The 13352-nt window shown below is 46.7% G+C and overlaps 1 protein-coding gene and 1 non-coding gene across 4 annotated transcripts in view; one reads left to right on the forward strand and one right to left on the reverse strand.

The window, feature by feature from the left end:
* Positions 1-924: 924 nt before the first annotated feature.
* LOC115526571 lies at positions 925-1028 on the reverse strand. The gene has a single exon (XR_003972638.1). It is a non-coding gene; the product is annotated as a U6 spliceosomal RNA (small nuclear RNA).
* A 2854-nt stretch (positions 1029-3882) lies between these two features.
* The window catches only part of SH3TC2 (SH3 domain and tetratricopeptide repeats 2), a 51407-nt gene continuing 41937 nt past the window's right edge, over positions 3883-13352 (forward strand). For all 3 annotated transcript variants that reach the window (XM_030329782.1, XM_030329788.1, XM_030329796.1), the window contains exons 1-2: positions 3883-4048; positions 12518-12616. In XM_030329782.1, coding sequence (XP_030185642.1) covers positions 3997-4048; positions 12518-12616 — 151 coding nt within the window. In that variant the 5' untranslated portion in view covers positions 3883-3996. The remainder of the gene's footprint in view (positions 4049-12517; positions 12617-13352) is intronic.

Here is a 13352-nt window from a genome sequence, read left to right on the forward strand (position 1 = left end):
AACCGTTTTATGAGGGAGAACTTTTTTGTGATCTCTATGTAACTATTACTATCGTTGTTATTTAGAAAGGAGGGACTATGCCAAACAATATACAACTTGAAAATGGCAGAGCCAGGATTCGAACTTTGGTCTTCTGACCACAAAGCGAATGCCCAAAATGACCTCTGAGAGGTACGAACACACCGGAGTGGAGGCTGTCCTAACAAGCTGCCCAAACTGGGTGGCTTAACACAACAGAAATGTTATCGTCTCATAGTTCTGAGGGCTGGAAGTCCCAAATCAAGGGGTCTGCGTGGCTATGCCCCCTCTGAAGCCTGCAGGGAGAATCGTCCCTTGCCTCTTTCTGGCCTCTGGTGGTTTGTTGGCAAATCCCGGGCTGTCCTGGGCTTGTGGATGCGTAACTCTACTCCCCTCGTTGTTGCAGACGCTTCTGCTTGTGATGTCTTCACGGGGTGTTCTTTTTATAAGGACACCAGTCATACTGGCTTAGGGGCCGACCCTACTCCAGAATGAACTCGACTTAAATCATTATATCTACAACAATCCTAATTTGAAATAAAACCACATTCTGAGGCACTGGGGGGTTAAGTCTGCAGTATATCATTTTTTGGAGGGGGCAGAATGCCACCCGTGACACAGTCTTTTGGTTTTTCTCTTGAATTATATAGTTCCCAAGTGTATATCTTATTATCCCGACTAGATTGTAAGTTTCCCGAGGGAAACAAATTCAGTTTTACCTCAGAAGGGTCCAACTGGCTGCTCGTGGGTTGGATTTGGCTGGCAGCCATGTCTGTCTGCTCCAAAGTACTGGCCTATGCACGGTGCTTTGGAAGATTTTCTGACTTGGTTTGGGAACACTAATTTTTTTAATACTTACAGTGTTATATCAGTTTCCAGTGAACAACATAATGATTCAACAATCCCACGCAATCCTCAAAACACGCGAATTTGTGTGTCATCCTTGCATAGGGGCCATGCCAATCTCTGTATCCTTCCAATTTTAGTACATGGGCTGCTGAAGCAAGCCTAGTTTGTGACCATTAAAAAGTTTGGGAACTTCACCTGACAATCTCGATGTCTGGTTTCCATGACAAATCAGAATGTCTGGCCATACGCCAGAGGAACATGGCCCCTCACTCCTCATTGCCTGGAGCCTAGCAGGGGCTTCTTAGATGGGGCAGTGACTTTTCTCGCACCACAGATATATTTATACCTTATTGATTCTGCTTCTCCGGAGAACCTTGGTTAATGTACTCTTCACTCTGAAATACGTGTCTAATTCCTAAGCTTCTCTTACCCTGTCACTCTGGTTCAAGCCATCATTCTCTCTCTCCTGGATGTTATAATTGCTGCATACCTGGAATCCCAGCTCTAGCCTGTTTTTCAAGGAGAAGCCAGGGTGACCCTTTAAAAGCATAAGTCCATCATGAGACTCCTCTATTTAGTATCCTCCATTGTCTCCCATGTCACTCGCAGGAGAAGCTTAAGTCCTTTGATGGCCTTCAAGGTCCTGTGCAATCTGGCCTCCAGCTGCTTTCTCTAACCTCATCTCTACACCCTGCCCTGCCTCATGGACTCCGACCACACAGACTTTTCCTTTCACTTGCCACCCATGTTCCAGCCTCAGGGCCTTTGCACCTGCTGCTTTCTCTGTCTGGAAAGCCCTTTGTTCAGGTTCATTCATTTGAGTTACCCAGACACAGAAGACCACTAGTTTCTTGCATCTCAAGAGAAGCAATGACTTTTTCCAGAATGGACTTGCCAAAATGTGTGTCTCAGCTACCTGCCACAGGGTGTCATCTGGGACAGACGGGCTTCCTTTGGTTAGTCTTGGTCATTTACAATTTCTGATCACTGTTGTTGCACTTGTGTAAGAATGGCATGTAGGCAAGTCGAGGAGAAATGAGAAGTCTGAGCATTTGTCGTCATGTGCAAGTTAAACCATGGTTTCTTTTCACTGTCTGATTCTCATGTACCTCCCAAAGTTTGAGTGATGACTTTCTTTTTTTCTTAATTTTTTTTTTTAATCTTTATTTTTGAGAGAGAGAGAGAGAGAGAGACAGAGTGCGAGTAGGGGAGGAACGGAGAGAGGGAGACACAGAATCCAAAGCAGGCTTCAGGCTCCGAGCTGTCAGCACAAAACCCGATGCGGGGCTCAACCTCAGAAACCGTGAGATCACGACCTGAGCTGAAGTCAGACGCTTAACCGACTGAGCCACCCAGGCGCCCCTCGAGTGACAACTTTCTAAAGAAACTCTTGTTCTTTTATCTTAGGCCCAAGAGAACACTGCTAAAACGCTAAAACACTGCTTTGACGAAGGAGAAGACATGGGACATTATGGGAAGTGGATACTTTACACAGATGTGCACAGAGACAACATGCCCCACGGTAGCACTGTGATCCGAGAGACCCTGTCCCTCTGGCCTCCCTGCCCCCGCCTCAGCCCTCTTCTCTTGGGCCTTCTATCGTGGCCAGAAAGCTCTGAGGGTTCCCTATCAGATCATCTAATCATTTTTCATTGTAGTTGTGGAAGGAGCTCGTGTATTGGAGAAATGAAGCTCCTTAGCTGTGGAATCGATTAGATCTGGCTCCAGTCCTGAATCTGACATTCATAGATGGTGGGGCTTTGGACAAGTTATCCACCCCTCTTTATGAGTTTCCTCACTTACGGAAGAGAGCTGGTAGTGCCTACGTTATGGGGCTGCTACGGGATTTAAATGAGGTAATATATGGTGAGTGGCTGGTCCGTGGCAAAGTCAGTTGACTATGAGTCAAGACGAGTCAGCATTGAAACCGAAGCCCGACCCTGCCACCTGGGGCTGAGCTGGTGTGTGCAATAGACACTCGTGACCACACCAGTGAGACTGACCCCCGGGCTAGCCTGCACACTGTCACCCCCGTGCCCCTCCCAGAATATAAACACGGCCAGGCCACCTCCCTCCTTAAAATGCTCGTGAGGCTGACCTCCCGCTCGGCCTGCACGGAGCCCGCACGCCAGTGGTTGGGGATGCTGCCTCCTCTCGGCTGCACCTCCTCCCTCTTATGGTCACTCACCACTGAACTTTGTGCGAGGCATTAAGAAAATAATAAGTAATTAGCGAGCCTTGGGCTTGGATGTTAGGTCAGTCGTGCCTCTGCCGATCTTGTTGACATTGAACCATAGTTTTTCGGCTTCCTTGGGAAGACGTCATGGAAGGTTTTCTGTATTGTATCTGATTCTGTATCGGCTGCAAACTGCTTTGTCCCCAAAGGAAAAGAGGCTGGTCTGGTGGGAGCAGGTTTTTGCGCATACCTGTAACCTTACCATACCTGGTCCTCTGTCCTCTCGTCTGTCAGGTGCTGGGCTCCATCAGGCGATTTCCCAGGTTCCTCCTGACTTTAGGAGCAGGGGCTGGGGTTCTGCACGCACCCCCCTGCCCCCCGATGAGGGGTTGGCTCCCTGATGCTGCTGGGGCCGAGGTGAGACGCTGCGCCCACAGCTCCGGTGTCGCCCAGATCGCTCAGGGAGGTGTTTGCAGAGAGAGGCCGGGTGGGGATCACTTGCTCATTGGCAGGCAAGTCCGTGAGGGCCAAGGCAGTCAGGGGGAAAACAAGCACAGCAGCCTTGATTCCTGGGATGCTCCCTGCCCTCCTCCCCCACCCCGGCCGCCCCCACAGGAACCAAACTGTGTATCTCAATCCTAGAATGTGAGGAATGTGCCAGAGCCTGCTAGGCATGGAGCAATCTGCAGAGAGGCAGGGAGGAGCTCTGCTCCCTGGTCAGAGGCCTGACAGAGCAAGGACTATGGGTCCTGAGGGCTGGGCTGCCCCTCCCACCCTCCCTGGGCCTCCTGCTGCAGCTGGATATCAAAGGCTGCTTTGTGCACTGAACTGGGGTTTGGTCCTTCGTGTGCCAGGGAGGAGGCGGGAGGAGGGACACCGTTGGGAGGCTGTCCCCTCCCAGCTCTTCTGGCTGGTGTTCCCAGGGGCCTTGGCCTGGGGAGGATGATGCACACATGGGTGGCTGCTTCTGTATTCCTGGGGAGCCGAGTCTGTCCTGGGGCCCAGGTGAGTCTCCTGGGGGGCCCGGGCCCGTGGCTTGGCTGAGGTGGTCGGTCCAGTGAAGGCTCAGGGATCTGCTGGGTTGGGGAAGCTGCTTTTCCCAAGACGGGGAGATGGCCGTGCCTTCTGGCTCCCTCTCGGACGGCCCTCATTCAGCATTTGCCGTTCCGATTTTGTGAGAAGGGAGTTGAGCCTGGGAAGCTTCTACTTTTCCTGAAGGGAGAGGCTTTGAGCTCGCTCTGTGGGGAGCCAGAGCTGCTCTTGGCTGCCGCTTGTAGGGTGTGACTAACCCCTTCCGTCCTTTCTTCCCAGGATTCCCTAGGTCAGGAAGAAACCTCAGGCAGCGAGTCTCTGGGGCCCATGCGTGGTCACAAATTTGGCCTCCGTCCCACAACCCTATTTTCATCAGGGTCGCTGTTACCTGAGAAAAACAGGCAATTTCCTGCCTCCTACCTATTACAGAGTGATATATTTTTTTAAAGTTTCTTTATTTACTTTGAGAGAGAGAGAGAGAACTGGGGGGGAGGGGCAGAGATAGAGAGAGAGAGAGAGAGAGAGAGAGAGAGAGAGAGATTGAGAATTCCAAGCAGGCTCTGCACTGTCATGGCAGAGCCCGATGTGGGGCTCAAATTCACAAACTCGAGCTCATGATCTCAAGAGAAATCAAGAGTCAAACACTTAACCGACTGAGCCACCCAGGTGCCCCTGATTTCTTTCTTTTTCTTTCTCTCTCTCTCTCTCTTTCTTTCTTTTCTTTCTTTCTTTCTCTCTTTCTTTCCCTTTCTTTCTTTCTTTCTTTCTTTCTTTCTTTCTTTCTTTTCTCTCTCTTTCTTTCTTTCTTTCTTTCCCTCTTTCTTTCTCCCCACCCCCTTTCTTGGTACATCTTGAGACCATGGAGAGTTGTTGCTCTGTGAAATTGTCAAGTCATCTGAGACTTGACATTAGGTGACCAACCATCCCAGTTTGCCTGGGCCCGAGGGCTTTCTCAGGATGCAGTCAGTGCTAAAAGCAGGACAGTCCCAGGCAACCAGCGTGGTTAAGTCACCCCAACGCAAGCTTCTTGCTTCTTTTCAGAGCAAGGCCAAGGTGGGGCCCTGCCATCTGGGGTATGGCATTTATCAGGATGTGTGGCAGCTTTGCGGGAAGCTGGCAGAGTCAGGGAGGACTTACTTGGGAGATAAGAGAGCACCATGCCAAGGAATCATTCCTAACCCTTGTTAGGATTCCATGTCTTCCAGAAGTACCACGTGATTCCTTGGAAGGGGAGCCCAGGAGGACCCCGAGCCAAGGCAAACAAATTCCCAAATGATGCCCGTAGCACAAAAGACATGATCTTTAGCTGTGAAAACATTTTGTTTCTCCAGACTTCTAAGGTTTATAAACTGTTCGGATCCTTCCCCTAAGTCCTGTTGCCATTGTACCCCATGGGAACAGACGGTGAACGGAGTGTGTGGGCACAGGAAGGATCACTGGTCCGCAAGCCAGTGATCCAGAGCTGACTCAGCCTACCTTTAACTGGGCAGGCATCATCAGGGTTAATCGCCTGGTCTTTGAGGCCAAAGCGTCCGGGTTTGATCTTGGTTCTTTGACTTGCCTTAGCAATTTACTCAACCTCTCTGTTTCAGTTTCCTTGTCTATAGGTTTGTGATATAATTATGCATTCCCCAGAGAGCTGTGGTAGGGATTAAGCCTACGTGTGAAACACTTAAACCGACCTGGCACACGGTTAATTATGCACAAGAAATTAAGCACATATTAATTACATTTCTCTGACCCTAACGTACCAAGCTCTCTCTCTAGGTCTTTGTTTGCTCATCTATAAGATGAGGCGTTGTAGGCTCGGCCTGCAAAGGAGCCCTAGGGAGCTCTGCTCCTGCTCTCCGACCCTCAGGTTCAGCTGGAGCAGCTCTGCCTCTGTCTGACACCCTGTCCTCAGCCCAAGATTTCAGGTACAAGAGTTCTGTGGCCCCAAACCAACCGACACTGAAGAAAGCATCCTCAGAGTTCTTAGGACCTTACTGACCAGTTATTTTATTGTTTCACCTGAACTGTGGCGTCAGTAAGTGGTTGGGATCCTGAATCCACTAGTTCACCAAGAGTCAACCTGCTATGTACTTTATTGAGGCTTTTCGTGCCATTTTCCAAACTGTTTTCTGTGCTTGTCGGGCACTTTCCCTAGGGAGGATGATATGGCTGTTGTAGGTCTGAGGACTGTTGATATAAACATCGCCTTTTCGGCCCCCCATTTATCCCAGAGACATGGAACAAGGTATGCGACACATCCTGGAGCGACTCTGTAGTTCTGTGACTTTGGGCAAGTCTCTTACACTCTTCCAACCTTGGTTTCCCATCTGTAACCTGGATCTAATGGGACTATCTGTCATATGGAATTTTTGGTGAGGATTAAATCAGGTAACTCATCTCATGGGTTAAGTACAGGGGCTGGGTTCTGATAACCCCTCAGTAATTGTGGGCTGTTTTCTTGTTCGCTAGAAAAGACTATTCCCACAACCCTTGTCCCTAACTCCTGGCTCCACAGTGGTCCTGTTTCTGGCTGCTTCTGCCATTACAGCTGTTTAAGGGGGAGCAAAGAGCAAAGGCCAACAGTCCTCAGGGTGAGGAAGGCAGGACAGGAGAAGGCTCTTGGTAGCACTGAGCTCTGGACCGATGCCTCGCCGGCTTGCTGGGGTGTCACACAGTGAGGAGTGTTGGCTCTGGCGACCCCAGGTGATATGTATTCTCACACATGGGCTCTGCCTGAAGCGTCTGTTCCCTGTGACGTTTCTCATTTCCTCACAAAGATCTCCCGATTGCACATGCTGGTTCTGGTCAATTGCCGTCTCGTCTGACTTCCTGGACCCTTGGGTATTCTTGCCACAGTTTAATAAATTACAGTTGCTCCCTTAGGAGCCCGGAGCAAGTCATGTCAAAGTCCGTGAATCTAAAAGCTCCTAGCACTGCCCCCCTTATCTTCAACACATTCTTGAAGAAATTTGGCAGCCTTACACTCTGAAACGGAGGATGTGAGAGAGAACATTTGCCTACGTTGATCATTGGTGGTTTTAACTTTCAACATTTTTGGTAGACGTGAATCATGAGTATAATAATAGGAAATTGAGGGAGAATGCTGCCAATAGTAAATGATGCTTCGTATTTGAACTTTAAAAAGCTTGTGAGGCATTTCGAACTTACTCAGAATAGAGAATATCAGAACAATAAACCAACCGTCTAGCTTTAGCATGTTTTGAACATTATACCATATTAGCTTCAGAATATCTTTATTTTATTCTCTTACTTAAAAAAAAAAAAAAAACGTTGCAGACACAAGTAGGGTCCCCTGGTAGTTCTCTCCTAGTCTCATTTCCCTCCTCCTCTCTCTCCCTAAAGTTAATTACTTTCATTAATTCAGTGGTTTCGTGCTTTTAGTACATGTCCATGTACCCGTAATCATTGCAAAGAATTTCTTCTGCAGATTTTGATACTTAAACAAGATGATAGCATCGTGCAACTTCTTTTTTCCCCTCTTCGTCAACATTAGGATTGGAGATATGTCCGTGGAGATAGATGTAGCTGTAGTTCTAATTTGATACTTGCCCCAACCAGGACAGAGTAGGCTTACATCATAAAAAACTTCTGGTGCTGTGACTGTCAGGTCAAAGAAGGAAAAAGTACGTAGGTGGGGGGAAGAAAGCACGCAGGGCAACACTTGCTTCTTAAAGTCGGGGTGGTGGGTAAGAGCAAGGAGGGGAGAAGTAAGCACAGATGCTTTTGTCCAGCAAGTTTCTGGAAGGGAGAGCTTCCAGATTAGAGACTTCAGAGCCCTGAATTCCCAGTTAAGGTTAAGGTAATGGTGGCAGCGAGGTCCGCCCCCAGTGATCTGGATGGCCTCTGACTCTGCTGCTAACTCGCTATGTGACCTTGGTAAAATCACTGCTCCTCTTTGGGCCTTAGGTTCGCCACGGTAAAATGAGGAGTAGAACTACATCATCTCTCAGATCCCTCTATCTATTCGTTTTTCTATAATGATTCTCTCTTCCTTACTTTTATCCTTCGTATTCAATTCGTCAAGATGCTTTCTCTTTCCTTACTTGAAAATACCACGTGATTCACTCTATTCCTTCACTTCTCGTTTGCCAAGATCACAGTCCACAGTCTCACACTTTATGTTCCCTATTGCCATTCAAGCTGGCCTCCCCGCCTTTTGCCTTTTCTTCTCCCTGTCCTTCTTGTGCTACCCCCCAAGGTAGAATTTCCAATTTTGTTTTGCCATCCCCAGGCTCAAGGTTCCCTTCATGGCTCCCTATTGCTCACTGTTTCTATCCTACATTTCTCTCCCTCTCCTAGCCCTACTATATCTATCAATTTTAGCCCCATGATCACTGGCTTCTCTGGTATGTAAAGACTGGTTTCTGCTCTCTCATGTGTATGCAAAGCTCATTCCCCCTTATCCTACTGATCTCTTTGCTGATAGCCTTGCTATCACTAAACCTAATAAGAGAATGAAAAAGAAACTGCAGACTTGGAAATAATACATGAAAACCATGTATCTGATACTTGTATCCAGAACATAAAAAAAAAAAACCCTTTATAACTCAGTGATAAGAAGGTAAATAACCTAATTAAATGGAGCAAAAAGCTTATAAAGATACTTTCTTTCAGAAAATATATGGATGGTTGGGAATGCACACTGGTGCAGCCACTCCGGAAAACAGTATGGAGGCTCCTCAAAAAACTAAAAAGGGAACTACCCTACGACCCAACAATTGCACTACTAGGCATTTATCCAAGGGATACAGGTGTGCTGTTTCAAAGGGACACATGGACCCCCATGTTTATAGCAGCACTATCAACAATAGCCAAAGTATGGAAAGAGCCCAAATGTCCATCGCTGGATGAATGGATAAAGAAGATATGGTGTATATATATACAATGGAGTATTACTTGGCAATCAAAAAGAATGAAATCTTGGGTGGGAGGGAGGGGAGGGTGGGTGATGGGTACTGAGGAGGGCACCTTTTGATGAGCACTGGGTGTTGTATGGAAACCAATTTGACAATAAACTTCATATATTGAAAAGAAAAGAATGAAATCTTGCCATCTGCAACTACGTGGATAGAACTGGAGGGCATTATGCTAAGTGAAATTAGTCAGTCAGAGAAAGACAAAAATCATATGACTTCACTCATATGAGGACTTTAAGAGACAAAACAGATGAACATAAGGAAAGGGAAACAAAAACAATATAAAAACAAGGAGGGGTACAAAACAGAAGAGACTCATAAATATGGAGAACAAACTGAGGGTTACTGGAAGGGTTGTGGGAAGGGGGATGGGCTAAATGGGTAAGGGGCACTAAGGAATCTACTCCTGAAATTATTGTTGCACTATATGCTAACTAACTTGGATGTAAATTTTAAAAAATAAGATTAAAAAAATTGTTTAAAGCAAAAAAAATAAAAATAAAAATAAAATCATGAATGGGGGAAAAAAAAGAAAATATATGGATGGCAAATAAGAACATAAAAATGTTCAACACCATTAGTTATTGAGGAAATGTAAATTGAAACAATGAGATAAAACTGCACACCTATGGAAAGGCTAAATTTAAAAAGAAGATAATATCAAGTGTTGGTGAGGGTATGGAGCAACTGGAACTCTCTCACACTGCTGATAGGAATGCAAAATGGTGGCCATGAACTTACTCCTTCGAGATGGACTTACCTCACAGGCATTCAACATCCTTAGGCTGTTGTTTCTTTTCATGCAGTCTTACAATCAGGACAAAGCTTGCTGGAACCAGGTGCAAATGAATAAATTTGACAATGTGGGGATGCTGGTGGCCAGAGAAGAACAAATTCCCATAGAGGGGCAGCAACCATTGGGCTCCAGCTGACTGCTGTCACATGAGGGCCCTGAGCTACAGATCTTCCAGTTTTCAAAGCGAAGCCAAGCATCTAGGCTATGTAGAATATCCCAGTTTCTTTTTTTTTCAATGATCAATATATGGTTTACTTTATTTTATTTTTATTTATTTTTTTATACAATTTGTTGTCCAATAGGTTTCCATACAACACCCAGTGCTCATCCCAACAGGTGCCCTCCTCAATGCCCATCACCCACTTTCCCCTCTCCCCACCCCACCCCCCATCCACCCTCAGTTTGTTCTCAGTATTTAAGAGTCTCTTATGGTTTGCCTCCTTCCCTCTCTGAGAGTATCCCAGTTTCTAAATGATGTCAAGGAATTCAAATTTAAACTTTAAAAAATTCACTGTTCTGGGGGTTGGGAGGAGGAAAAGAAAAGAGACGACCAAAAAAAGAACAAAAAAAGAAAAAAAGATGCTTGTGGGTTTGTTATAGTCTCTGGCCTCTAGTCAATCAGTTTTCAGTGTCTCAGAGTAGAGAAGCAGGCCGCCACTCCAAGTGTTTTCCTGGGACCAGCAGGAGCTCCACTAGGGAGCACATTAGACAGGCAGAACCGTAGGCTCTCAACCTAGTTGAGACAGAATCTAAATTTTATCAATATCCCCAGGCAATTCACACACACATTCAAGTTTGAGAAGCACCAGTCTAGGTGTATGGTTCCCAACACTGGGCCAAATTAGAATGACTTGGAGAACTTAAAAGAATGTCTATGCCTGGGCTGCACTAGGAAGCAAGTAAGTCAGCATTTCTGGAGATGTGGCCTAGGCACTGCTATTTTTAAAAACCCATCTGAGGGCTTCAAGTGGGCAGTCAGAGTTGAGAAACACTAACTTCGATCAGTCTGACATTTATGAGTGGCAAAGTGAAGCCTCGGAAAATGGATGGGTGAAATGTCTTGCCCAAGGTCATTAGCTAGGGTGTGGGAGAATCTGATTTGTGCTCAACCTCTTATCTCACGATTCCCAAGCCTGTGGCTTTTTGCCACCGTTACCTTTGGTTCCTGGGAGCAGAACCACAGAATAATCCTGTTCAACGATAGCTCGATAGCTCATGACTGCCAGCCTTCCAGCTAAGTTGCTTTCAGCACTGAATACCTAACAAGATGGACTGGATGAAAGGCTGTGAGCTGACGGGCCCCTCCTTCCGCCTGTTCAAACCCAAATCCATTTCATTCTCCCTATACCTCACCCCCAAATGTGCTAACTGCTCCTGCTATGAAGAAATGGAAGGTCCTCCACCCGGGCTTCAAAATCTTGCTGCATAGGCACGGAGTGGAGGCCAAGACCCCTGGCAGCAGTGTGAGAATCTGGGTTGGGCACCAATCAGCAGTGAGTGGATGGAGCGTGATTGCTGGTCCCTTATCACTCTTGGGCTGCATCAGGAGAAGAACAGGTCCAGAATGGGAAGCTGGTAGGTCTACTTGAGCCTGACCTAGCACAGTTTTACAGTTGAGAATTAACTGAGTGCCTCCCACAGAGTGGTCGAGCCAAGACTCCTAACCCCTCTTTCCAGGAGAAGGTAGTGCTCATAATATGCTGATCCCATGGGATAGTCCTTGAGCAGTTTCGCGGTCAAAGGAACAGAGTAACCACACAAGTAATGTGTCAATGAGTTCTCTTGTATTTTCGGGATACCACGAAGGAGGCCCACATTTCCCAGTGATACTTGTGAAATGTCCTTCTATTCTTTTATAACCATTGCCCCATGCTTTATGGCTGTATTCGCTTCTCTTTTCAACTCTCTGCCATCAAAATAGCCTCCTTCCTAACCCTAGCCTAATGCCATGACGCTCTTTCTTCTCCTTTCACTCCAATTCTACAGCTGCGAAGACAGGAACATTTTGGAGATCTCATACAGGACTCTAGTGGGCAGTCTGGGGACCATCGTACATTTCAGGTCCATGACGACCATGCATGCCTCAGTCATCTCCCTAACGATACCACTCTGTCTTGCTCTGCTCTAACACTTCTGTGATCCACCCATGGACCTCAGATCTATAATGACCTTGAAGGCTCAACACAGAATGAGCATCTTCAGGGTACTCAGCCAGGGGACCCAGTCTGACGTGTGAGCACCAATCTGTTCTGTTTGTTTATTTAAAAAAAATTTTTTTTTAATGTTTATTTATTTTTGAGGCAGAGAGAGACAGAGCATGAGCAGGGGAGGGTCAGAGAGAGAGGGAGACACAGAATCTGAAGCAGGCTCCAGGCTCCGAGCTCTCAGCACAGAGCCCGATGCGGGGCTCTAACTCACAGACCATGAGATCATGACCTAAGCCGAAGTCGGAAGCTTAACCGACTGAGCCACCCAGGCGCCCCTGTTTATTTTAAATAAAACAGGGGCACCCAGGCCACTGCAGGATTGAGGGAGCATGTGTGACAGGTCTTTGATAACAGTTGAGTACTAAATAATTACAAGGTAATGGTGCAAGCAGTGAGAATTCTTCCATGCCACCAGCCCTGGAGAAAAAATTGTCACTTGACAAGGACTTACAGTCCATGCTTCTGTCTTGCTTACACCCACACAAATGATCTTTCACTTGCTCTCCTCCAGGTAAAGAAACTCCTTCCAAGGATCCAACCATATCGAGTGAGGTTATAGCCTCATCTGAAGACAAGGAAAAATGTTTCCTGTCACAGAATATGACTCCAGGTATTTAAACCCTAAAGAGAAGCCCTATTTGTTGAGACAATTATTATCCATGTCGAATACCACAGTAACCTCCTTATGTCTCCCATCTGCAAGCTCCCTTCCTCTTATCCTTTCTAGGCACCACCACAAAATGCATCGTTGTGGGCATGGCCTTGACTATGACATTCACTTGCTCACAAATCTTCCGGTGCTCTCTCCATTGCCTGCAGGATTAAGTTAAAGCTTCTCAGACTGACACTCAAAGCTCTTCACGATCCAGCACGTATTAGGAGCTCCATATATATTTGTTGTACTAAAGAAAGTATATCATCATCAGGGACCATTTTTGAGGGCAAATCGTGTGTCAAGCATGTGCTAAGTGATCGCGTCTCATTCTCACGTGCTCACCTCTAGGAGGTGCCGCCAAACTCCCCATTGCAAAGGTGGCAGAGTCCCAGAGAGAAAGGCAACTTCGCCACCACTGCAAAGCTAGTAGGTGACGAGAAAAGCAATCAAACCTGGGTCCTTGTTCATAACCACCGTGCTTCATTGCCGCTCCAAGCGTGTGCTCCTGTCTGGCATACGAGTGTTAGATTTGCGAAAAAGATTTGCATTATGAATGTTACAAGCGACGTGAACTAGGTAAATGGATATTGCTTACTTGTCATTACGGGTTCTTTATTTTTATTATTATTATTTTTTTTAATTCTGTCCAACTGCTGGGCTGACGATGAGAAAAACCTTGCCCTTTCTTGTT

Source organism: Lynx canadensis, chromosome A1, assembly GCF_007474595.2.
Source record: "Lynx canadensis isolate LIC74 chromosome A1, mLynCan4.pri.v2, whole genome shotgun sequence".
NCBI classification, from domain to species: Eukaryota; Metazoa; Chordata; class Mammalia; order Carnivora; family Felidae; genus Lynx; species Lynx canadensis.